This window comes from Lethenteron reissneri, chromosome 32 (genome assembly GCF_015708825.2).
Source record: "Lethenteron reissneri isolate LAM-NWPU_2019-01 chromosome 32, ASM1570882v1, whole genome shotgun sequence".
In the NCBI taxonomy this organism is placed as follows: Eukaryota; Metazoa; Chordata; class Hyperoartia; order Petromyzontiformes; family Petromyzontidae; genus Lethenteron; species Lethenteron reissneri.
Window position 1 is genome coordinate 12184562 of NC_083810.1, and position 27034 is coordinate 12211595.

At 42.1% G+C, this 27034-nt stretch overlaps 1 protein-coding gene across 1 annotated transcript in view; it reads right to left on the bottom strand.

Annotated features, from left to right (window-relative positions):
• Positions 1-2370: 2370 nt before the first annotated feature.
• PAN3 (poly(A) specific ribonuclease subunit PAN3) overlaps positions 2371-27034 on the bottom strand; it is a 36173-nt gene continuing 11509 nt past the window's right edge. Inside the window, 14 exon segments of the mRNA XM_061564014.1 lie at positions 2371-6455; positions 9585-9723; positions 10491-10555; positions 11632-11761; positions 12557-12696; positions 14953-15040; positions 15890-16055; positions 20415-20516; positions 21175-21291; positions 21883-22041; positions 22937-22994; positions 23793-23897; positions 26092-26588; positions 26682-26735. Of these exon segments, the coding sequence (XP_061419998.1) occupies positions 6315-6455; positions 9585-9723; positions 10491-10555; positions 11632-11761; positions 12557-12696; positions 14953-15040; positions 15890-16055; positions 20415-20516; positions 21175-21291; positions 21883-22041; positions 22937-22994; positions 23793-23897; positions 26092-26588; positions 26682-26735 (1961 nt within the window). The 3' untranslated portion in view covers positions 2371-6314.

Consider the following 27034-nt stretch of genomic DNA (forward strand, 5'->3'; position numbering starts at 1 on the left):
CTTTGGTCTCTCTCTCTCAAACCATTGTTGATGCTGCGTGTGTGTCGTGCTGGCTTTCATAGGCACTCTCAGGCGGCGTTTGCGTGTTGTTGTTCGGCGTGATGTGTACGTTGAATTTCTTCTTGATTCTTTCGGTAAAGTCACGTAGAAGGGAAATAATAAAATAAAATAATAAAAATAAAACATAAAATAATTCTCACGACGTTTCGGCCACAACGCAAGCAGCCGTCCTCAGGTGAAGAACAGGTCTGTCGGGAAGACAGCGTCATTCATTCAGACGCTGTCTTCCCGACAGACGGCTGCTTGCGTTGTGGCCGAAACGTCGTGAGAATTATTTTTATAATGTTTTATTTTTATTATTTTATTATTTCCCTTCTACGTGACTTTACCGAAAGAACCAAGAAGATGAATCCCTGAAGTCACGAAAGCTTTAAATACGTTGAACTTCTTTCGCACCGCACGTAGCCAACCGTGCTAGTCGGAGGTGCGGTGATACCCGAGGAATTCACGAAAAAGCTCCCAAGCAGATAGAGCAAAACGTCGCGCAGAATTCCAAACTACTGAACTGCACGCGAGGTAGAGCCTGGAAATACATTGGCACGCCAAACAGCACAACCTCGACCATCTGTGGTGTGGCGCATGCCCCAACAGTCTGTTCTTTGCCTCTACTGGCGCCTTCGCGTGAAGAGGTCGAGGATTTTCATTGCATGGCTTCTGAAGATTCAGCAACGTCAGTCATGTTTTCTCGTTTTGCCTTTCGTGATGAATACACAAAAGGCATACAAGACAAATCACAGTTGCACTCAGTGGGTGTTGCCTACGATGTGATAAAAAAAAACTAGCTTAAATTTCGATTTAAAGCTTTCGTGACTGCAGGGATTCATCTTCTTGGTTCTTTCGGTAAAGTCACGTAGAAGGCAAATAATAAAATAATAAAACTAAAACATAATAAAATAAGAATCATTTTATTTAGATTAAAATAATAAAAATAAAACATAATAAAATAAGAATTATTTTATTATGTTTTATTGTAATTATTTTATTATTTCCCTAATTCTTATATTATTGTTTTATTTTTATTATTTTATTATTTCCCTTCTACGTGACTTTACCGAAAGAACCAAGAACATAATTAGTTTTACGATTGAGAACCAAAGGGGTGCAAGGCTGCAGCAAAGGTTAAGAACCACTGCTCTATAGACCCTATCTATTGAGGGTAGTTTGGTCTGCTCTTTCACACTGGCCAAACATCTTGAAAGAGGTACGGGTAACCACGGGTTACTCACCACACCGCCTGCGAACTGAAGTCATCTATACGGCAAAGGTGGCCTGGTGCGGGAATGCCAGAGACCATATCAGTTCAACTGCTGCATCAGGAGATCGAACCGTCGACCTCTGGATTGCAAGTCCCAGAATACTGCTAATCATGACACCACGGACATGATTCCGACACGATGCCACATTAAGAGCTTACAAGAACGGCTATGTTCCATGCATGTTTCATGATATAGCCCCTATCCTGACCCAAAACCTACATTCGTCGAAGCAGAAAACATTATTCAAGGTTTTTTTTATGCTTTAAAGTGAAATACTTTTTTTTAACTCTCATATCACGCCGGGAAAATGTCATCACACTGTTTAATGAAAACAAAACGACGCGCGTGCGTGCGCGTTCGCGAGCGGCTTAACAATAGAATATGAAGGTAAACAAAGGTAGGAAGTGTGTCGTGCTGTGCACGTTGACCCATGACCTGGGCCTCCCAGTGGTTGGCAGCTTCCCGAGCAGAGCTTTTCCTGTTGTTGGAGTGTCAGCAAGGGGAGTGCAGAGTAGACGACCCACCATGAGGCTCCATTTAACGCCGGGGAATCGTCGGCGAGCAGCATGGGAACGTAGTTGACTGCCCAAAGCCGTTGCTCGTTTCAACTCGCGTGGCTCATTCCCAAAGGTGAATTTTCTCCTGTCGCTTCTGCAGCATCTTGTAAATTCATCCTTCGACCACACTGTTCAACAAAAACGATAGCTCTGTTCGGTGGTGTGGCCAAACGAAATTGTAAAGTTCCTCTTCGATGTGTTTTTGGGTTGTAGCCACAAGCCAAAATGTTTCAGGAACTGAAGAAGCTCACAACACATGGAGCAAAATGTCGAACATCATGCACAACAAGCGGTACAACCCTAAAAACTCAATCGCAGCGCTATACGGCGCAACTCTGGACTCCTATGACCAGTTTGTCCCAAGTCGTTTGACACCAAAATATTCCAATGCATATCATTATCTACAGACCTGACTTTGTAAATTCTCAAACTACTTCGTGTTTTTTGGCATGATCCAAGTGAAATGTATTAATGTAAATTCACTCACTGCAAACACATTTTCACACAAGGTATTCTTTATTAAAATATTGCTGATGCGCAATACAGTGTTTTCATCTCAAAACTGTACATCAGGGTTGCAAGTGGCAAGGCAGTGACTGGTGCAGGAATCGAGAAAATGCAATGCATTGTTGATTATCCCCGAAGAAAACATGAACATCAAAGCAGGCCTTAAATAACATTAAATACAGAGGCCCGCATTGTATAATCTCCAACAATACAAAACACAATGGTCATGTTTGCTGCGATTTCTGTAATATTGGTGGAATCTGTGACTGGTTTGACCAGTTTTTCCCAAGTCTTTTGACAACACATGCACACTGTGTTTGCATGTAGGTGGATTTTAAATGTTAAAATGTTATAAATTTTGAGAGGTTCATTGATCACGCCATCCCACATGGCAAATTTAAATATTGCAATGCATATCATTATCTCCAGACCTGACTTTGGTGACCAAACAAGACTGGACACGACATTAGAAATCCACGGATAAAACACTTGCAGTTACCATTGGTGCTGTAACTACCTAACAAACCAATGAATGGATCCTTAGTCGATGTTCAGTTTGTGCCATTTCCAATTTCTTAATTTACAAGCCTGCTTAAAAATATGAAAACCCCATCATGAACGCAGCGCTTTCGTGGATTTCCAATGTCCCTGGATAGAGGCAAATTTGAAAGCAGCAACATTTGTTCGTGGCAAGCCACTGCAAACACAATGCATGCAACATCCCCATTAACTCTAACCGGGATAAATTCAACATCCAAACTTAACATTAGCCTACAGAGTACCAGTGCTTGCACTTGGCAAAACCAGACCCTGGGAAGTACTGCAACAGGTATGCGAGATGTCCATTCTGTCAACATCGATTAAAAGAAAAAGGGTAATTTGTAGATTTTCTGTTTTATTATTTCCTGACTCAATTGTAACATCATGTTAATCGGACTATACCAGCAATTGCAATTGGACAATGTGCCATCTCGGGGCTCAGAGGGGTTTAGAAAAACGGCAACACTAAAAAAATACACTGTTATCTGTTAAGTAGTGAAACAAGTTCCAAAGCTATGTTTTGTGCATAGTTCCCAAAGATGGCAAATCATCCCAAGCTCAAACAGGATGCTGACAATGACAAGTGTCTTGAGCAAAGAATAGAAATTTGACAAATGTCCAATTTTTTGTCTGCCAAACCAACACTGCCTTAGACCAACCTTTAAACCCTTAAAAATCCCATTGACAAGTCAAAATGGTTTACAATTTTAAAAAAATAACATGAAATAAAACCAATTACCACAGAATACCAAAATGTTTTTTTTCTATTTTTTTTAAGCCTTATCTATAAAATACTTACAATTATCCCTTCTCGAAGATGAAAACTTACAAAACAAATTTGAAGAGGCTGCAAAAATCCTAAATGTTTCCCTCTCGGGGTGGAGGGGGGCAAACAAAACATTGCAGGCCAGGTGGCGGTGCGAAAAGTTTCGCAAACACGTTGGACAGCTCCTCCAATTATCCCCCACATTTTTTGAATGCAACAAAAAATATACATTTCAGTACTCCCTCGGAAAAGACCGGCTCGCACTCCTTCCTTCTGACAAGATGGTGCACATTTTCAATGTTGGCTGCACACGGCATCATGTTTTCGTCGCACAAAAGGTTTCACAACAGACTACTACATTGGAAATGTACAATAAAAATGCATATCATTAAGGCCGCAAGAAGACACTTTTTTTCAGAGACGTTAATATATGTTTTATGTACTCTTACATCTTGCTTCTGTTAGTGCTTAACATTTTTATTTTATATCCCCAAATGTAATATTCTTATGACTTTCAATCTATCGCAAACCCTCTGGCACCTTAAACAAAAAAACTTGCAACACAAACATACGGTGCAATCCAGTGGTCATCACACACCTGGCCTAAAACTCGCACCAAATGCTTTTTTTTATCGCGATTACCATTCTCTCCTCTTAATGTATGCCTTCAGAGTACAAAAATGGGCCTTTTCTTTCAATATTTTTTTCATGGTAATTAATCTTTTTTTGCTTTTATAATAGGCAAAGCAGAAGCTTTAAGAAATTAAGGGCTTTTCAGTATCACCGCTTTAAGGCTTCTGTATTATTGCCCATCTTAACAAATAAACAACACCGTTTCCTCTCCACTCGTTAATGGTTTAAATGGAGCCAGGGAATAAATCTAAAAAGTAGCATTCGCGCACTTCCACGCACTAATCATATCAACGTTATGGCAGCTTCATTTCACTCGTTATGTGAATGTGTGAATGGCATAATCTGGGAAATGTGAACAATACTGCAGACTGTAGGGCATTCTCCAAGGTGTTGCAGTTCACATTTAAACTGGCGGCGTTCAAATTGCACCGCGTGCATCATACGAAGTTTCACCTTCGAAGGTCGTTCAATAAAGTAAACCCGTTTGCACAGTTCTAAGCCGAGCGGATCATTTAATCTCCAGTCATTGCAGTAAAATCAACATTATCCTTGCAGAAAACATGCAACGGGGTTGGCAGAAAAGTCAAAGGGAAAACTAAATGTATTTACTCTTTGCAACTTTGTTTTACCTGATGAAAATGTTGTTGGGTGAGCTTTGGTTGCTAAGGCTCACACAGTCATTTTCGAAAAAAAAAAAAAAACTCGCGTGACTATTGACAGCAGTGTTCCTGTATTCACCAAGGGCACAAAGCAAGTTTCAGCCTTCACATCGCTACAACGAATGGAATAACCTCACCGCCTCCGAAAACACATTTACCTGAAATTGTGGTAAATTACAAAAAAATACTTTTAAGGCTGTGTACATGATCACAGCCTTGAGCCCAACTATTTTGTTTTAAACTGGCGATTTGTAAATATTGATAAATATCAGATTTCATTTCCATTTATCGTTGATGCTAAGAAGGCACCGCATGCTTGAACAAAAATGGCTACAGCGCTGAAACAACTTTTTTTCACGGCATGATGCAAGTGGTCACCAAATGCCCATTCTGGTATGAAAATCAGAAATCCATTGGTCATGTCCAAACATTTAAAAGTAATGGTCAAAATCTTAATGGCAAATTGCCTAAACTATAAACGTTTCCATGGACTCGACAAAAGCAACCGCGCAAAAATGATTTTGCATTAAAAGCTGCCATAGTATGTTGGACAGTGATGCCGGCTTTACCAATTCTCAAACAATTTAACAAAGATGAAAAATACTTCTTTCTGTGTACGCTATCAAAGACTTCATACAAAGTTTGTTTTTAAGACAATAAAAACATGAAACTTACAACAGTTGCTCTGCATGTAAATTCTACCCCCACCCCGCAACCACCCACCCGTAACTCAAACAATGAACAAAAACATGTGCCTCTAAACATTCCCCCTACAAGTCCACAAAATAAACGAAGGACCATCATTTTTGACCGCAACTTTGAAAACGTCTGGATATTGGAAATCTTCATTAATATCAGTGCCGCTACTCAAACTTTGAGAGACGTCGTCTTGTTTTCTAGCCCAAGGAAATTGGACACTTGCTATAAAAGCATGTTCTCAGGCTACATTCAACGTAGTGCCATGATGCACGTGTCCTTGATGATGTCTCACAATTGAAAGCTAATACTCGTTTGTTGCGAAGCAGCTGCAAGCTGCAAAATATCCGACCTAAAATTTAAAATGTCCATCAAGAGAGGGTGAAGCCAGTGGCAGAGGTGCCGTCGTAGGAAAAAAGTGGAAAAGTTCACGTAAAAAAAAAAGTTACGTTCCTCTATTTCGGGTTTGCTTCGGTCGGCTTCATCACGCGAGGAGAAAGAGACCACGAGCGCCAATAAAAGCTGTAGTGCAACGTCAATCGCCATACAGTGTTCTGCTGTGAAAAGCCTTGTGGGGGTCTGGGTTCTTCCCGGTTGACTTGTCCGCACTTTGCGGTCCAGAACCGACTCAGGGCTGCTGCTATAACTGACCATTAGAGGCAGCCAGCAGTTCCGAGAAGGCGTTATCAAAGCAGCGCTTCAAGTCGGCGTAGGTGACGACCAAAACACTCTTCTCGTCGCGGGAGACCAGGCTCAGCTTCTCTGGAGTCCCTGCGTCAAGCTGATGTCCCAGACGGCACGGGGGGGGGGGGGGGGGAGTATCAGGGCAATGATAAGGAAAAAGCACACAGGAAGGCATTCCATTAGCCTCGAGCATCTGCAATATAAATACTCCCTTATCAGACCATTACCTCTCTTCGAAACCTCAATTGATAAATGGTGCTCATGCAAGTACAATGAGAATTCATTTTTTTCGTGCCAAGTGTTGATGTTTGAGTTGGTTCAGTTCAAACTGTATTCATTTTCACGTCAAAATGTAAATGCAATTGAAAATCTCAATATAATATATTGTTTGGCAAACTGTTCTCTTTGCTTATCGCTGAACACTGAAACAAATGAAGAACTGTAACATCACGCCTCTTCCTTTTCATAGCCTGGGGTCATGGCGAGGAGGCTGAGAATTAACGAGATATACCTTAGTGACATTTAGTTCAAACAAATATGTGGGCGTTGAACTATGTGTTTAGACGTTGCAATGGAGCCCCCAAGACAAGTGTTTATCATATGTCCACAGGTACTAACATCTCATTACTAGAAGTGGTGGGAGTCTTCTCAGAATGGAACCCGAAAATCTCAAGTATTTCTCACCCACAACTGTTTCTGGCTTTCAGTCCCTGTCTACCGTTTCACCATGCAATGCCATGGTAATGCCATGAAGGTGTATTTAAAATAACGTCAGTCAGTTCATAGTCCATGGCAAGCATTTTACTGACATTTCAGCAGTTATGGCCATTAATCTCAAATCACCATGATAAAAAATAGTAGCATGCCTGAATAAATAGTGGAATGAGTTTTGTACATACACTGCATTTTACTATTCACTTCCAATGATTTGTTTTAGTTAATAATACCTCTTCTATAAGTGGCGTGTTATGAAACGGGATGAATAAAAACAAACGTCATCTTATGAAAGCCACGGTCAGTTGAATAAAATATTCCAAACTACTAATTCTGTGTTATGTATGGTACGTGAAATGGACACTAAAAAAGCATATCGGATTCCTTGATGCTTTTAATCAGAAATTAAACTATTCCCCGCGCTATTAGACAAAAACAGAATTAACCCCCCCCCCCACCCGTGCAGCATGAAGGAAAACAGATACTCTGCAAGACACACAGCAGGACAATTGCCAATTTTGGCAGGCTGTGTCTGAATTCAGCCTGATCTCATTGTTGGGATGAGCTCTCCAGAGAGAAGACAAGCAGGGATTACAAGAGTCGAGCTAGATATATTTCACGCAGCATCCCGAGTTGTGCCCGTCTCTGAAGTGATGACGGTATGGCACACCGTTTAAAGCGCTTCACTCGAGTCACAAGGCGCAGGAAAAGAGGTTGTGCGTGAAGGAAATAACAGCGCTACTACGGCGTGGTGTTTAAAGAGTACGGCGTGGTTTTACTTCGATTTAGAGCTTTCGTGACTGCATGGATTCATATTCTTGGTTCTTTCGGTAACGTCACATAGAAGGGAAATAATAAAATAATAAAAATAAAACATAAGATAAAATTCTCACGACGTTTCGGCCACAACGCAAGCAGCCGTCCTCAGGTGAAGAACAGGGCTGTCGGAAAGACAGCATCTTGTGGCCGAAACGTCGTGATAATTTTATCTTGTTATATTTTTATTATTTTATTATTTCCCTTCTATGTGACTTTACCGAAAGAACCAAGAATAAGTACGGCGGGGTGTTTGCAGCTGTGCCGTAAAGATCTCCCATGTGTTGCAGGTTGCGTCGTGTATTGCTCAGAACGATGGCTGACAGTCACATTTCTTTGTTTTTCGCTTGCTATCAATAAGCAGCTCCCAGCACGATGTTGGACATCATGCCGCAAAAATATACGCGCGGCACAACCCAAAAACGCATCGGAGGACAAAAAAAAGCTGTGTTCCTGACCAAACAACAAAACGATTTCAATAACAGCACGTACATTTTACTCAAAATATAACAAATGCGTCTGTCTAAACGTCGCAATGCTGGTAATGATTCAGTGATGTGCCAAGTTGAAGGCCTTGGCAGAAATTCACCGGAGAGGCAAAGCATGACTAATTTTAAGAGCGAGCCGGCTTGTGCTCGACATTTTCTGGCCAGCAGCTGTTCCAGCAACAAATCCAGACCGAACATAGCTTCAGTGCATCTGTAATGTGATGCAAATACACAATACGAGCTGGGCATCTTATTCCCTGACATTAGTACCAATGTGTCTCACTCGCCGGATAAGTAAAATACCGGTCAAGTGGTTCCCGTAATTGCAAATTATCGCTGATAGCGATTTAAATTTAGGCACTTGTGCACTGATTATCCAACGCAGAAAACATTTCTATCAATTTCGACTGTAAACATACCTTAAGAGAAAGACACGTTATAAAGTATGTACAATTATAATTTCAAAGCGCCATTCATGAATAAAGGTTGTGCTGTCTAACGTCCAAGTAAATTCAATACTGATCTCTAAGTTACACAATTGGTCTTATTAAAAAAAAAATACAAATGTGGGTTTTCTAGGGCCATTTTCCAAGGAATATATGTTACACATGCTGTTTCAGTTAAGGAAAGCTTTCGGAACAGCTGACTTGACTGGAAAAGTTAGTGTCGTGGGATCCTTATGTTTTGCCACGACAATGGTAAGAAACACTATGAACTATCAGATGAGCTTAAACTGACGCACACACTCGGTGCTAATTTCCAAACTGTTCCACGAATAATTCCATCGCCAAAAAGTTACAAAGTTTCATGCGGTTTGTTTAAGTATTAGTCACATTCTTTGAGCTTTCAACTTTAATTGTAATTGTTTCAACCTTGCTAGGAAATTGTACTCATCAGCTGACAATGGATATTCCCGGGATTAAATTCAATACGTCTGAAAACATAATCCAGCATCACAAGACAAAAAAAACACCAGGGTGCATGTTTTTCTGCTTTACAAAAAACACTACAGCAATTAAGGGGGATCTATATTCAGCTGAATTAGCCACAAAGGCCATCGAGCCAAAACTCTGAAAGCAAAATTGTAATTTTCCTTCTCAGTCTACATGTCCTCACACTATTGTCCGAATACTCTCAAATAAAACAATGGACCGACACAGAAACAGCGACGTAAATGTTGATGCGTGGCAGAGTGCAGATGAAGTCACCTTGTTGACACACTGCACTATGTGAGCAATGTCCACCCAGGGAGCCCCCATCTCGGACACCTGGTGGAATAAGTGGTCACGGAAGAGCTTCAGGAGGTAGCGATCGCCCGTCTCTGACCAGGTGGTGTCCTTCTGGAACCTTGGACACACGGGACATGAAAAATAATGTCACGCAATAGAACAGAGTAAAAACACACACATTCAGGTTCATGAAGCGGCACACATCTGGTGGAACAGCTGTTCCATTTATGCGGGAAATCCCAATGTAAAGGATGCAGCAACTGACTGTCATTATTTTTAAGGTACGTAAATTTGCTTTGGGATTTTTTTCTCTCTAAAATGTGTCTTTTATTGCAAAGTCGGACGATTAATTAGCATAAACAAGAGTAACACACTTCGGTAGCGAGTTTTTGTCCACTACATGTAATATTAATACTGTACACATCACTGTATGTACATGAGAGGATAGATTAGCATTGTAAACAACGCTCAAGGTTAACTTTATAAAAAGCTCATTACGCGAGTTCCTGGACCTTGTCCCAGCTTGAACTACATGTTTGCCTTGTTGTTCAAAGCACATACATTATATCGAGCCAAACTCTTTGATTCTTTACTGCCCGGTAGTCAATGGGGACTGTTGTAGAGGTGGGTTGCTTTCGGCCGCTTCCAGCACGGTACTTAACACGATTGCATTAACAAGCTATGCCGATCCGTACCGCGGGAAAAAAAAAAAACACAGCTAACGTGGCGAATGCATGAAACTAAAATACAGCCACCCTTTTAGTCCCGCTTCACGGGATGTTAAGGAGGGCAGATTTATTATGAGCGAGCCTTGCCAGACAAAGTCAAGCTGGAAAAACCGCACAGAGAGGGCAGGTCCCCAATGGGTGCAGGGGCATGTCTTACTCAGGCCGCTCGTTGATGGTTCCAAGCTTACACAGCAGCCTGAAGAGCCGTCCGTTCTGCACTTCCTGCAATGGCCAACAACAGGAAAAGCTTGGCTTAGAAACCCGCTGGCCACGGGGAGACGCGCGGCGCAAGAGAGTCTGTCTGCCCACCAAAGGGCCGCTTCCTAAATCTGTTGAACACATCCTGTGCTCCGAAACATCATGGCGAATGCTCCCGCAAAGCGTAAATACAAACACATGTACTGCATACACACAAGAGTAAATGTGAAGCGAGGCGACGGCATTCAACAGTGTTAATCAAATAAACAAAAACTTTAAATGGGACGTAACAAAGAGGTACATGGGTACAATTACACCGAGGCAGAAAGAGGAATACGTGAATTAGAAAACATACGTTGGTTAAAGACATTGTTTTAAACGCTAAGAAACTTAAGCGAACTTGGGTAGGACGCTTTTCTAGAAGGGATGAAGGCTGGTGGGTGAGAATACGGATGGAGCGATGAAATCAGCTCGTGTGTTGGTGCTACGTGGATTGTTGCATTGTAGGACCATCCAGCAGTGGATTAATCATGGCTGATGATAATAGTGATGAATTAAGATGCTGTACACTTTCTTTATATACATATCCATTATTAGTTAATTTATAACTTCCTTTAGAAATAAAATTGTACTGCATATATATTGTGTGAGATTAAGTTTGGCATGCTCTGCTGGCCAAACTCACGCTTCATTAAAAACAGACTTTGAACTTTTCACTGCAGTGCCGCATGCATGGTGGGATAAAGCAGGCTGGTGATGCCCCCTGGTGGAAACAAAACACACTTCCAGAATTTTTTCGATTTCAAGCTTTCGTGACTGCAGAAATTAATCTTCTTGGTTCTTTCGGTAAAGTCACGTAGAAGGGAAATAATAAAATAATAAAAATTAAATTCTAACGACGTTTCGGCCACACCACAAGCAGCCGTCCTCAGGTGAAGAAACAGAGCTGTCGGAAAGACAGTGTCCCAATGAACACTGCTAAGCTTGGCAGCGTATTTCCCTTCTACGTTACTTTACCGAAAGTACCAAGAAGACACTTGCAGAACTTAATAAGCGGCAGAAAGGAGGTGTAGAAGAATACGACACCGCAGACACAATACCTTGGCAAGCTCTTCCTCGATGATGTCGCTCCTCATCTGCGCTGCGTCCAATTGCGTGTAAAACCGCGCTCCGATCATCGGCATGATGTCATTCACGCTGCGGAGGCGCGTCTGATTGGACAGCAGGTAACTGCAGGGGTAGCGGAGAGGATGAAAGATAAAGAGCGAAACGTGAGCTCTTGCAAGTTCAAACCCACAGCGACGTCATCCCGGGGGGTGCCTGCAGGGTGCGCCGTGAAAATAACCACTGTGCAGCGCACGCAAAAACACACTTTCAGCGGCTACTAATCCTGGGGTATAAAAGCCCATCAAAACAATCTTTAAGACTTTTTGTGCATGTTCCGCCTGGACTGTTTTAAGCACAGCCGTGAGCCCTGTATAAATGAACAGCATGGAATTGTGATAAATGAGCACAAAGGAGGTATGTGTGCATTTATACTGCGGCAGTTACGTAAGCTTCACAACGGCAGCTTGACTTGCCCGTGTGTACATTGAACCTTGAAGCAATTTCTTTGTCAACACGGCTCCTGGATAATTTGCAAACGTTTTCAAAAAGCCCAAGCCATAGGCGCAATGGAAAAGATGGCCAAGAACCTTATCGGTCCGGCGGTCTTTACCAATTATTTTTGACAAGCGGCTTTTCTTGGCAACATTTTCTCTCCTCCTTACATTTCTGTTTCGTGGACTTGAACATTTTAAATCAACAGCACTACGACCAACATACACAATTGTTATATTGTTTTGGTAAAAAGCTTGCGCAAACATCGGGAGTAAATACAGGAGGAGGACCAAGAAGTGCATGTTTCTATCCAGCAGCGTTCACCATGCATGCTGCTACGGGCCATGGCTGCCAAACCATAACGGGAGAATAAAGCAGACAGAAAAACATCGAATCGATGCAATGGCTCAGAGTGTTGGTCCTCACATGATGAGGTTCTTGAGGTCTGTGGAGTAGTTGTGGGTGACAAGCTCCATCGCCTTGGAAATGTTATCTCGCTGCACCCCGACCATCGAGTTGCACGAGAGGGACAGCACAATCTTGCCGAGTGTCGTCAGATCCTCTTGCTGCAAGCACGGAGAGCAAGGATTTTATGAGAAGGGTCAAGACGACGTGGAATTATGGACCAAGTAAAAAGGAGGCTGCTTTTATAGATAAACTAGCTTTACTAGCTGGCTTCGCCCGGGACTTGGATTCACCACGCCCGGCTGCCTTTGTCTCCCCAGTGGCGATGTTCACACACCACACCAGTTACTCGTTTGAGGCCGAGTCGGCCTAGGGGAGGCCCAGGACCGGTTCAAATAATCGTCACCGGTGGTGGGAGTGAGCGGGAATCAAACTCGGGTCGCCGGGTTCGTAGCGCGGCACGCTAATCGCTACGCAGGATAAAGACAAAATCCCTCGTGTAGCCTGTAGGGGACAAGTGCTGTTAGCGAGTAGCACCTATGAAGGCCGGTACGGCACACGAGGGGGTGGGTGGCCAACACCACGCCCGGCCGCCTTTGTCTCCCCAGTGGCGATGTTCACACACCACACCAGTTAATTGTTTGAGGCTGCATTGACCTAGGGGAGGCCCAGGACCGGTTCAAATAATTGTGACCGGTGGTGGCCGTGACCGGGAATCGAACTCGGGTCGCCGAGTTCGTAGCGCAGCGCGCTAACCACTACACTACAATGCGTTACGCTTCCACATGCGCGGGTCACGTGACAGATTTGACGTCACAGCTCACTTGTGTACAGTCTGGAAAGTACCCACATGGCAAATTTCCAGTTTGTTGCATGTCGGGAAGTACGCTAAACATATTTAACAGACACAGATACTCACAAATTTCCCTTTTATATACACAAAGGGCATTGTTATTATTATCATCTCACCCCCTACTAAGTACTGTCTTAAACTAAAATCATCTTATAATTGCAGATAGCGCTCGGTGATCTGCTGATGAATGGCACGACAGTGAAGCTCATAACAACGATTCTGATGTTGATAATAGCCAGTCATGGAGACTTAGGTAGACTAAAGATAATTATAATAGTACGGACATTGTAACTTGACTAATTAGATTTGAAAACCGAAGCATTATGTAACGAACAACACTGTTTGTTTAGCCAATTTCATCTTCCTGCAACCATAATAATGTGACTAGGCATATGCATACCTGTCAACCCTTAAGGATTACCCATATTCTTGTACAGGTAAATTTAGTTCAGGTCCATACTGCGTGCAGCCGTTTCAATACGGGCAAAAAATGGGGTTTGTTTGTGTCTCTCCCCCTTGTGATGGGACGTTGTAGGATTTATGTTGAGATTTATAAGGTCACGGGGTGACCAATAAGGTCTGAATTGGTCTATAATAAGGTACGCACTGATAAGGAGTTGACAGGTATGCATATGCACGAATTCAAAGAATAAACTCGATTATTATGCTTATACATGCTTAAATCTAATGATATAAGATTAATGCAAATAACATAAAATGACTTTATAATGTTATATTTATAATAGATAACTTTGTATGAATATAAACTATAACATATCTAAATATCCTTGCGGAAAATTACACGCGGTCCCATTACTTTCAATAATAACGTCCTAAACTAAAGCCACAAATTCCGCAGGTTATATTGCAAACATGAATTGCTCAGTCGCTGAAAAAAAGTCCAAATAATGAAATATCATCTTCTTGGTTCTTTCGGTAAAGTCACGTAGAAGGGAAATAATAAAATAATGCAAATAAAACATGATAAAATAATTCTCACGACGTTTCGGCCACAACGCAAACAGCCGTCCTCAGGTGAAGAACAGGTCTGTCGGAAAGACAGCGTCTGAAGAACAGGTCTGTCGGAAAGGCAGCGTCTGAATGACGCTGTTTTTCCAACAGACCTGTTCTTCACCTGAGGACGGCTGCTTGCGTTGTGGCCGAAACGTCGTGAGAATTATTTTATTTTGTTTTATTTTTATTATTTTATTATTTCCCTTCTACGTGACTTTACCGAAAGAACCAAGAAGATGAATCCCTGCAGTCACGAAAGCTTTAAATCGAAATTTAAAAAAATATCACTTCGGTCAAGAATAAATGAGAGCTCAGTTGGGCATGAATAAAAACGACAAGACGCAGCGTGGCAGTCCGAAACTCTGGGTGTCACCACACGACCACGGCACCCTTTCCGAATCGCGCAACTCTGGAATTTGTATCCTGGAAATGCCTCATTTTCCACGATGGCTTAGTGCCCATCACTGGAGCTCCCCAGTGGTAAAGAGAGCTCCAGCGTGAAGCTGCTGTCGCCACACAGGCACGTCTCGCGCACACACCGTGCACTGACCTGGTACTGTGGGATTAGTGCCAGCGGAGAAGCTTGGGTGCCGTCGAAAGTGAGCACGTCGAAAATCCCCACGCAGTTCACACGTAACCTGTTAATGCGACGAGAGTACAAGCGTAGCCGTTTAATATGCCATCGGGAATGCAGAGACGATGCAGGGTAATTAGCACGGCCGATGATCAACGTTGGTAATGAAGTGTGTGGCGATGCCCCCTGATTCAACCCGAGAAGTGGCCAACGTGCTCAGAAAATTAATTTTTCAAAGTTTATTTATAAAAAGGGAAGAGTCCATTGAGAGTACATTTATTTCTAAGAACAGGTCCAAGTCAGAAATTAATTACTTTTGGAATAAACATGCAAAACTGTGTACAAGCAAGAAACATGTAAATGTTGATATTAAATAACTCGAGCACAGGAAAAAATACGCCGTGTTTAAAAAGTGTGGAGTCGTGTTTGCGCATATGTCAGCTGTACTACACATGTATTCACAAGCGAATAACCTCTAATGTTATGTTGCAGTGCAATCATTGCCACAACCGAGTAATGAAACCTGTGCTCAATGTGCCTCTAATACATTAAATTAAGCAAATGACTAAACCGAGCCAATCAGTCCAAGACAGTCAAACAAAAACCAATCAAAGTGATTATTTTATTTCATATCCCACGGTTAACAAAGCTATTATGTACATGTATACATGTTAAGGGTCACCCAAAATGACTTATTGCTCAGATGTGACTTCCGAACGGTCCCGGATTTAATTTTAGCTGTTCGTCCGAAGCAAATGTCACCCTGTTTTGGCAAGAGCTTGGCAAAGATCTCACCATGTATTCTGGGATAAGACTGCTGGACAGCGGTTAGAAGCTGTTGGGCGACAGGTTTATCAATACAGCTAATAAACGGCATCGCATTCTTTGACAAGAGTGTTGCAAAAGTCCCTACCGTGTTTTCCCTCCAACTAGGATCTTGCTGGGGTGCATGACGCGGCAGGCCAGGCCAGCCGAATGCACGGTGCGCAGGGCCGAGCTCAGCTGCACCACGTATGCCCAGATGAGAGACTCGGGCAGTAAGCCGGCATGCTGCCGAGGGAGGGGTCCGTTCACCTGACCTGCAGGCATAGGCAAAATGGCCTTTCAATGTCTTAAGTGTCTCAACATGTACGAGTGTGATATTCGAAAAGAACATAACAAGGATAAAAAATAAAACACGGGAGGCATTGCTTTTCGAGTATGTCATACATCGAGTTGACATTGAGGGCAGAGATGGACATCGATGGAATTGCAACTTAACAATGCGGTGTCTTAATAATGACGGTTAGTAAAATGGATTGTTTGATACTCAATACATGTGAACAGAAGACTGATTATGAATCAATTTAATACTATTTGTATAGTCCACATTATTAAAAGTTGTAAACTCAAGTGTAAAAGGCTATTTCCAACTAAAGGTAAGTCAATCTCTATGCCTTCTTTCGAGTTTTTAAAAGGCCACTGTTAACTTCGACAATAGTCTCATGCCACATGTGATATGAAGCCACAGAACACAGTGACCTGTTCTTGTGAACAATGACAGGCTCTTTTATGGCGACAATCTCGCAGACTGCCAAGTCCACTAATATCTGCAGATAGCTGGATATGTATTTTTAAAGATTGTGTACAAGGTGGATATGGTCAGAACACAGCATACTAGTTTCATAGACATCAGTAACAAAGATGTTTAGAATGAGGCCTTCTGAAACTCAAATATTTCTGAAAGCAGGACAGTGCAAACGCTAATTTGAGAAAATTGCCATTGTAAAATGCTTACTGAGAATGTGTATAACAGTATTTAAATTCGTCAATAAAAGTGCCTTAAAAGAAAATAAAAGCCATGCTTTTGGCAATGGGCCTTCTTAATAACACATTTAAGAGAAGTATGTGCCCAAAAAATTGTCTTTCCAGATTTAGTTTTCTTTTAAGGCAATGCTATTGATGAATGTTTTGGCGGGTTCTTTCCATACTTATGCACCACTGTCAATACAGCATCACGAAATTGCATTGTATTAAGGGTAGCTTAACCAAAATTGCTCTTATATATGCATATAAGAGAATTGCACGACTCGGTGAGCACTCGACCTGTAGAACGCTTTTGATTTGCTGCAAGTCGCATGCCCAACCCCAGTACTGCCCCCACACCATGTGGGGGGGGGGGGGGGGCACGCAGAAGGGGGGGCATCTGGGTATGGGGCGGTGCTGGGGAACTGTTATTCTATTACAGTCCTACCACTAGTAATTCCTATAAAGTAATACACTTAGACTTTTGATTTATATTCTGTTGTCGCAATGGGATTTACAATGTAGAAATGACCGGATACTAAATAGTAAGTACAGAAAAAGCCCACTGAAGAAACCTTTTGCACAAAACCAAAAAGTTGGGAATCTTATTAAATTTGTAACGATAAAACCATTTTGATTTTTCAATACACATTGTAAGAAAATGCTGCTCGGGGACATTACAAGAATGGAGAATTGAGTTCAATTTTAGGGAAATAAAAACCACAACAATTTTTTTCAGTTCTGACTATTTCTACGCTTGAACCAAGGTGGAACAAAGCAGGGAAGGTTTTTTGTTGTTAAACGCTAGACTGTAAAAAACACATGCTTCAACACATCCCCTAAAGTTAAATTGAACAAAAAGAAACCAGAAATGTGTGGTTCAGGCAACATCAACCATAAAGCTTTCTTGAAACATAATAACACATTTAATTATTTTTCTACCTACGTGACTTTACCGAAAGAACCAAAGAGTATGGGTTCCTGCAGTCACGAAAGCTTCGAATCAATATTTCTTGAAACAATATTGTGTAAATGCATTTTTTTTTTAAACCAACAATGTGGACATTTTAAAAATGCAGTTGGGAAGATATTCATAGGAACAGTTGCCCAACCACTCATGCAAAGACACATATATGGAAGTGATGTAGGATTGAGGTTTTCTGTTGACTAACTTTCTGCAAGCTGTTTCCACAGCGCACAGGAAGACAATTAACCGCTTCCTAACTTATGGTATTTGAGCGTTCAGCAGCATATGCATTGTGTCATCCTCCTCATCAAGTATAAACCACTTTGTCAAATGGCAACATTACTAATAGTTACATAACCACAAAAGCAGTTTGCACGATGCCTCTGAATAAATATTTGTCATTTTGATATTTAACATGGGCCAAAAGAAATATGCTATTTCATGGTACACAAATGAAGAACACATCTAATGCTTAAAAATTGCATATGATTAAAGTTAATAACAAAGGTTGTAAAAGACACACATTGTATGTTAGGGGTATGATTCACCACCTTTACATTTTGATTAATTGTCGTGATTCAACACACAATCGATTTTTTTGTTTTACCATGCGGTGAATATAGCAGCCACCGTGGTTCCAGGGGATCACATGAACGCATTACAATGCACATATATTGGAAAAGATTGATTCTTACACACGTGATTTCGATGCATGTATCGCATCGAATCATGTGTATAACATGCGCAAGATGTTTGCAGTAAGTCACAAAGACAAGTCACATGGAAGTTAGACTTCAAATACGTGACATTTCAGAGCCCTACATTACATTAGGACTCAAAAATATAGAAAATCAGTGGCTTCTAAATTCTCTAAAAATATCAATACGGATGTGTTAATTAGATCAATATTTTCCACCCACAGCCCTTCCTCCCTCAAGTCACACGACCCAGAGTGCGGCCAAGACCATCCTAACAAAAACCTCGGCCATACGTTATCAAAACGGAGACGTTAACGACATCGTTCACCGTCATACACAGGACAGGCAAAATCCTGAAAGAATGGAAGCAAGCCCAAGTCATTGCCATACTGTAACCTGGAAAACAGCAACTTGCCCTCCAGCTACAGGCCATGATGGCGCTTGTCCTCCACCTCCGCCAGGCTGATGGAACGTGCCATGCTTGCCACACTTTCCCCCATTATCGATCCCAAACTGCCTCCCATACAAGCCGCATTCCCAACAGGCCATAGCTGCAGTGAACAGATCGTTGCTTTCACCACCCTCATTGAAACTGGTTTCCAGAATCAACAGAAAACTGACCTCTCTGCTGCCTATGACACAGTTTGCCATCATGGCCTTCTGCTGAAGTTAGCCTAAATCATCGGACGCCGTTCTAATGTACACCCAATCGATGAGATGCTCTGCAACAAAACTGCAAGAGAATGATAAACAGTGGCTTTCCTCAAGGCTCTATCCTAGCACCATCACTATGTAACATATGTAAGTGACCTCCCAAGTCATAACCTCACAAGTCCATATATGCAAATGACATAGCCCTTGTTGCTCCAGGCAAAACTTGCAAAACTAAAGAAACTTGCAGGAACGACCTGGAGCTTATGTGCTGAGAACTGCCGCCATGGCACCGATTTACTCAGTGGAATTGAGTATTGCCACTGAGTATTGAGCTCCAACCTAGTCCAGGAGCTTGTACATAAAACTGCCAGATGCACAATTAAATAATGCAATGTGCATCAAAACCGGAACACTGAAACCAAAACTAATCCACTGGCTCCCGGTTGTAACGAATATTCTACTACCAATTAATTATCTGCAGACATGTAAATGTACAAGGAAGGTTACACGTTTTCTTTCCAAAGCCAGCTGACTGATTAACCAAGACCACAACAATGTACCTTGCCACCAACTCAAGTCCCGATCCCCCTTCTGGGATCGTGCTGCTGTCACCATCACAGAATGTCACCCAGATCCGAAAGAATGCTGGCGAACAGAGTGGAACAACGCGGATCTCAAACCCAGACATCGCACCTCCTATTCTTAGGTTTTTCGGTAAAGTCACGTAGATAAAACATTAAAATTAATAAAAGTAAAATAAATTTTTTGTATTTTATTTTTATTTTATTTATTTTACTTTTATTAACTTTAATGTTTTACCTACGTGACTTTACCGAAAAACCTAAGAATATGAATCCTTGCAGTCACGAAAGCTTCAAATCTAGAATCGCACCTCCTGGTTTTGGCATTCCTCAAAGACACCGAGTGTACCATCAACCGCATCAGAACACGAATAGGCCAATGTCTACATCTCCTTCATTAAAGACAAGCCAGTGCAACTGTGCCCACACAACACAAGCCATGGACCATATAGGAAACCACCATAGTCCGTGCGCCTTCAATGGAGCAAAACTACACAAACTCTCTCGTGAAGCCCCCTCGTGGCCAGGAGATCTTGACATAGGCAATAAGCTCCTAAGCATATTTCCAAACGTAAGAATGGAATCGAACGGCATCTTGGCCCACTCTAACCTAAAGCAGAAATCGGATCCCTGCATCCACTAGATATGGCTGACATTTTTCTACTGCTCTGATGCAGACTTCATGGTTTGTGAGAAATTAGCACAAGCGTCTCTGTGATGTGCACATCGGCGAAGTGTGCTCCGTGCTCTCACCCCACTTTCTCTTGTTGAAGAAGGCGTCTGCGTTGGGGTCACTGAAGTGCTTGCTCATGAGAGTTTCAGCTCCGGCGTGAAAGTCGTGCGCAAACACAAGGGCTGCAAAACATTGTGTTTTTTTTACACCAATGACGATGCAGCATAATCACTTCGACGGTGAGTGTGGTATGTCTGTTTTTGCAAAAATCACAGTATTCGTAAAAAACCCAAAATGTTTATATTAAAGCGAATGCATTTACTGCAGAATGCCTGATGTACCTATATTTCTACAAGGACTATAATGATGCTGAAAGCCAGTAATTAGGGGCTACATTAAATAATCGTAAACACTTCCAACAATAAACATGGTGTTTCTATTTCTGCAAAATCATTTGTGTTTTGTTTAAACAGTAACGCTTACATAAACGTAAAGGCATATATTGTACTGCAGAATGCCAGATGTTACCCATTTTCCTCAAGAGACATTAATGCTGAAAATCAGCAATTAGAGCCCACCTGAAATCCTTTTCAACACAGATTCGAGGAAGCTTGAGCCACAATCATTATTTATTTAATGCAACAACAAAATCCGATTAAGCAGACCAAAAAAAATAACACTTCTTATGCATGCTAGGAAAGGAATGACGATGAAGTGAAACCATATTTTCACAATTCAAAAGACATTAGGAGTCATCTTAAAGAAAGGGGCCAATGTTCGGCAAATAAGTTTTCAAATATTGTTTTGTCTCTCTCTCCTGGAAAGCACAGCAAGACTTACAATGTTCGCCGAATGCCTTGGTGGTGAAAACCTCTCGCAAGGCCACGATGTTAGAGTGCTGTTGCTTTTTCCACATGTCGATGAGAATCATGCACTTGGTGTTTGTCAGACGGTAGCCTACACACAACCCAAAGGCAGAAGTTATGAACAGGTGCCATACAAATGTGGAGGTGTCAGTCATGTACACTTGCGCAGAGCACTCATCCCGCAGCTTTTGGTGACTCATGTCTGACGTGCAGAAAGATTACGTCATCAATCTCTGCCCTTATTGTGTTCATCCGTGAAAAGGATTACCTTTATCATCCAAGAGCACAAGTGTTTAATATTAAATATAATCTACGGATATAAATTAAATATTGGCAAGCAAAGCTATTACAAAAAAAGACACTAAAATATACTAACTTTAGAAAAGAACACGTTCATAAACAGGCCATTTGTATGTAATTATAACATGCACAATATTTAATTGTCAGAAGAAAATATAAAACTGGAAACCCAAAAAATTAAGTACCGATGCAATCTCAGCTCGACAGTCTTTATGTGCTTGAGGCTATTGTTTTATTAAGATGGAAACTAGAATCCTAGCATGAATTTTAGAGTGTACGCATATTGTCAATGCATAATCTTACACCAAAGCTGGTAAAACCTCTGCCTCCAAACGAATTGTCTCCGAGCATGGATTTCAGCGGAACTCTTGAAACGTCTCACCGTGAATTCGACGCAGGCAGTAAGCCATGCCATCTTTGCTGCTGACTGCCTTGTAGCAGGTGGTGGTGTAGCCAAAGGTGCCAGACTTCTGCATTGGGTTCGTCTGTGGTGGCTCCAGTGGAAACAGACTGTGGTAGTTGTCCACCTCTGCTGGGATGTCTGAAAATGGAAAACATGGGAGCCCATGGTTGTTTAGCAATATCGTCTGATATGCAACTTCTCGCCTGGAGACTGTGACACAATGAGGCATGCTCAACTGATATTATATGTGCAACGATGTGTTGAAACTTAAAGGTTAGGACTAAATCTTGATAATGTTGTGATGTGAAATCAGCTTTTAAAGTGCAACTATGGGCAATAAATGTGACGGTTTATACAAAGTACCACCATTTTTTTAAAACTTGAATTATAATCAAATCTGTGACTTCAAACCTATTTAAAAAGAAATTGTACCATCTCTTGAATGCAAAATATCCATGGGTTCCGCAATTATATGCAAGTACACCACGCAATAAAACTGGACGCGAAAGTGGCATGCATTGTCCTTTGATTAAGCAATCGTGTTTTGTTCATTTTTATTTTCTAAATGTCAATCTGAAAACGACTTCAACTTCCATACAGTGCAGAAGGGCACACAAAACACAAGTGATTTTTTTTATTACACATTTGCTTTATATATGTAACACTTTCTTGCAAACAAATCACCGTCCACATCAAGACTGATTTTTAGGAACTAGGCCACTTTAAATTGAAATTATATACAATAACTATGCTTTGATGCGTGAAGGCTTGCCCAATGTAACCACATTAGCGGACATGAAAATCAGGCATCGGTCACTGACCAAAAGGTCACATCTGCCAAAAAAGGATGTGCAGTGTTCCAAACCAACTAACAATGCAACGAACCAAGTAAAATCAGACATCCTCATGGCGCACACATGTACACTCATGAAGCAATGAAAACCAATAACATGAAAGCTGCAAGGGTAAAGATAAGAAAATATTACGTTTGCTACAGTACATTCAAAGGATTTGCGTGGCAAAAAACACTTACCCGGGTTTTCAGCTTGGTCTATCTGAGCCATGGTTAAGAGATGTCTGTTGATTAGATCCTGCCAAAAATAAAAATCCTATTTAATAAAAATGTACACATTCTGTTTGAACTATTGGACAATTTTCTCTTGAGAACTACGCTGCGAGTGCAAATACGGTTTGGCAAATTAATAAGCAATGATTTTTTTTGCGAACACTAAGTAAGCATAGTTTTACACCTACGTTATCACAGGCCACCTACATTCACCATATTACAAAAGTGTCTCATAGTAATTTTGGCCGTGCAGAAGCCTTCTCAAGATACTATAAGCAGCGGATTTCATGTTTAAATTGTGATGGATCTAAAGTTCCTACCCTCGAGGCCTGTTGCTGGCAGTTTTATAAGCCAAACCAACACCTTTTGCAATGAATATGAAGGGCAATGTTGCTTGTGTTTTCATAAGGTTATTAAATATCAACAACACTTATTGGGAAATTAGGTGTCCATAAATGTCCTGAGGGAAGAGGCCAGTTAAGTACAAAAACTCTCAAACAGTTTTTAAAGGGCACTGTTCAAATTAGTAGCAATACAGCGTAACATACTGCTAAAGGAACTAGTTTCTATAGTGCACTGTTGCTTATAAAAGAACCATCATCGACTGCAAAGTTACCGTCCACGGCGTGTGGAAAAAAAGTACAAACCACCACCGGTGCTTGAATGAGAGTCATCCAATCGCAAAACTGATTCTTTTTTGTTACAAACTCATGATAACAATGTGTGTGTTTTATAAATATTTTCAAATGGCTGAAGTTTCTATGGTGGTATGCTGATGACGACGTTGAGGTTAGTGCCATCGTGTGAGAAGAGTGAAACACACCTGCCGCAGCTCGTCCATCATGAAGAAAGAAGGGGCATTCGCCTTGGGCTGCATGTATGCCACTTGCGCCGAGGGAGAAGGATACACATGATAGGAAGGGAAAACCTGCCAACAACAATTCACTGTTACGCAAATGAACATATTGGCGGTACACCAGTGCGCGATATAAAAAAAAGCAACATTTTAGCTATAAATTTCCTGCGATTCGCAACCCCCGTCAAAAAATCTTGTGGGGTGTGCTAAAATCGGTTTGCGTGATGTCGAAGCATTCGGAAGACGAATGTCAGTTAAAATTTAGATTTTAGACAGTTTATGAGGACCGGTGTGTTATGCTGCACCGGTGCACCGCCAATACAACCATATGGTTAAGTAAGTGTGAGTGAACATTCAATCAAGCTGTACTAGTGCTTGTGAGAGATAATCCAGTCTGTTTCCACAAGTCAAAACACTCATGAACAGAATTCGTAATATATCCCAATGCAAGACCCTCCTGAATAAGAGCCTTGACACTCAGTGAGTTTTGTGGGCAAAATGAAGGTAAAAGGGAATTATAAATATTCATTATAGATGATGATTAATGCCATGTAAATATCAGAACTACCTTTACCAGCACTAAAAGAGAGCACATATGTTTATATACTGTGTACACATTATATTACACGAGATATGGATTATAACAAACAGCTGTGCCACCAAGAATACAGGCTTCCCAGCATCGATTTTTGTTTAATGTACATGTCACATGCACAGCCCTTTTGTCAGTCCATTGCTCAATGAGAGCCTTCCCTTGTCCAGCTTGTGTAAGTTGTGAGGGTTATTTGGACATATTTCACCACGCTTCTTTGGTATGGGATGACGGTAGTGAGCATAGACACAGAAGCACAAAAGTACAGTCCAACAAGGGACTTTGCTGCACTGCCTTCAACTGGCCACCAACGTAGCCCTGCAAGCCTTATGACAACTGGTTTGTGCTTGGTGGTCACCCATCCAAGCATTGTCTACAGTTCAATCCTACTTGGCTTCCGAAATCTGATAAGATTGCGTACATTCCAGGTGATTTGGTCATTGGCAAGCTAAATTCCATCACTTAAAAAAAACATATTTAACACAGTGTAACAAGCTGTCCCTTAGATTTGAGTACAGAAATGTAGAGCGCACCGTCTCATTGAATCCCGACAAGAAAATACGGTGCGCCCATGAACTTGTGAGCTCCTGGGAGAAAGCCCCGCTCGTGGGGTTTAATGCACATACGTGACGAAACTTGGCCTAGCCAGGAACAGTGTCTTATGTGTTTATATTGTCGCCCCTTAAAGGACATTAAAAAACTAAGACTTGTAAACAAAGGCAAGGAGAAGTAGCGGCGCACACCCAGACCCGCCTGCCCCCACACACAGTGTGGTATCACTATTGCACATTCCAGCATGTTTCACAATTGTCAGGCCACTTTCAAAATGACATTTGATCAAGTTCCTCCAGTTATAACCAAAACTGTATGTTATCTCATTCATGGCTGCGATTAACCAAATAATATAGTTACTAAAAGATTAAACTATCACTCTCTGCCGAGTTGAGGCCAATTTCAACAACGTTATCTTTGTTATTACTCTCTTCCACGTTGAAGGTAAATCTTGGCCCCAAAGGAAAACAGTGGCACATAAAACGATTTAATTAATTTTATTAATGTCTGTGCAGAAAAGTAAACCACCCAGGGAATGCCACTTAAAAGAGTAAACAGTGTAGCTCTCCAGAGGCAATGTGTACTGAATTACAAGCAACTGTCCTGTAGGTTCTAAATCGAGCGTGCTGCAATTGTGTTTAAAAAGCCAAATGGTTCCCCACAGCATCGTCTCATTTGTGTAGCACTCTCGTGTTGTCTGCTACACATCACGTATACCCTTATAAACAGCAACAAAAACATTGCCGAGGTAATCTCTGCTACGGGTAATTCACAGCAACATTATCGGTGAACAACCATTACATACACGCTACAATCATGCCAGAAGATTTCCAAACTGCTTAAATCATTTGAAAAATGAATATCAGTCTAAGGGGTTTCTCCTTAAAAATGGGCAGGGGGGTAGTGCTCATCCCCTGCTCATTACCGTGAGCCAGTGCTAGAAATTACACATTCCTACAGTACAAGTTTCACTGTTGAATTCCCACAAAGTACTCATTAAAATCGCAACCTTCATACTGCAAGTCGCACACACAAACCAAGGAGCCACCCGGGTGGTTGATTATTATGCACTATAACAATAAATGCAATATTGACAATGACAACAAAAGTGAATTGGAATACCATGCCAGAGTGCTGACTGAGTCCCGGCTCGGTGAAGAAGTAGGTGGTGCCCCCAACAGTCTCGTTCTGCACGCGCGCTGCCTGAGCCAGGGGGTCGGCCACGGCCGAGCTCTGGGTGGACGGGACGGGGGCGGCCGCGCCAGCGTGACCATGCGGAGCGTGGCTGCCGTGGCCCTGAACATGAGCCGCGTGAGCAGCCGCCTGAGCAGCCGCGTGACCCGTGTGGCCAGCGTGGGCCGCGTGGCCAGGGTGGGCCGCGTGGGCCGCGTGGCCAGCGTGGGCCGCGTGGCCCTGCGGGAGGGCAGCGTGCTGGTGCACGTGGTGCTGGTGCGCGTGGGTCAACGCGTGCGGGTTGGCGTGGCCGTGGTGGTGATGGGGACCGCCTCCTCCTCCGCCACCGATGGAGAAGCCGACTTGATTGGGCGTGTGACTGCGGCGCCGTGCCGCCGGAGAGGTGTGCGGGGTGACCTTGGGCGAATGCAGCGGGGAGGATCCAGCTGAGAGAGACAGCCCTGTGTCAAAACACACAAAGGCACAAGGTACGCTTTACAGCTCGGCATAAGACAACAAAAAAAACCCGAGGGGCTTACCTTTTGCCGGATCGGCTGAACAGTGGGATGTGCTCAAGTCCCTTAGTCTCCGCTCTGTCATTGGAAGACAAGCCAGAAAATAAACAAGTGTCCACAGAGAAAGCACACAATTAAAAAATGTCCTGAGGTCACTTACAGGCAAACCATTTGAACTAAAGCCAGATATATCGTCTCTTAAGCTCGTAAATATTGGATAAAAAGTATGCACAGACTAAATTGCTGTTCAGGTTTATATAATATGCGATCTGTCATACAAGCAGAATAGTAGCACCTGTGCGAAAGAACGAGAGAGTAATTTTGACAAATGGCTCAGCACTGTCAACAAAGGCAGTAAAAATCAGCACAAAGCGCCT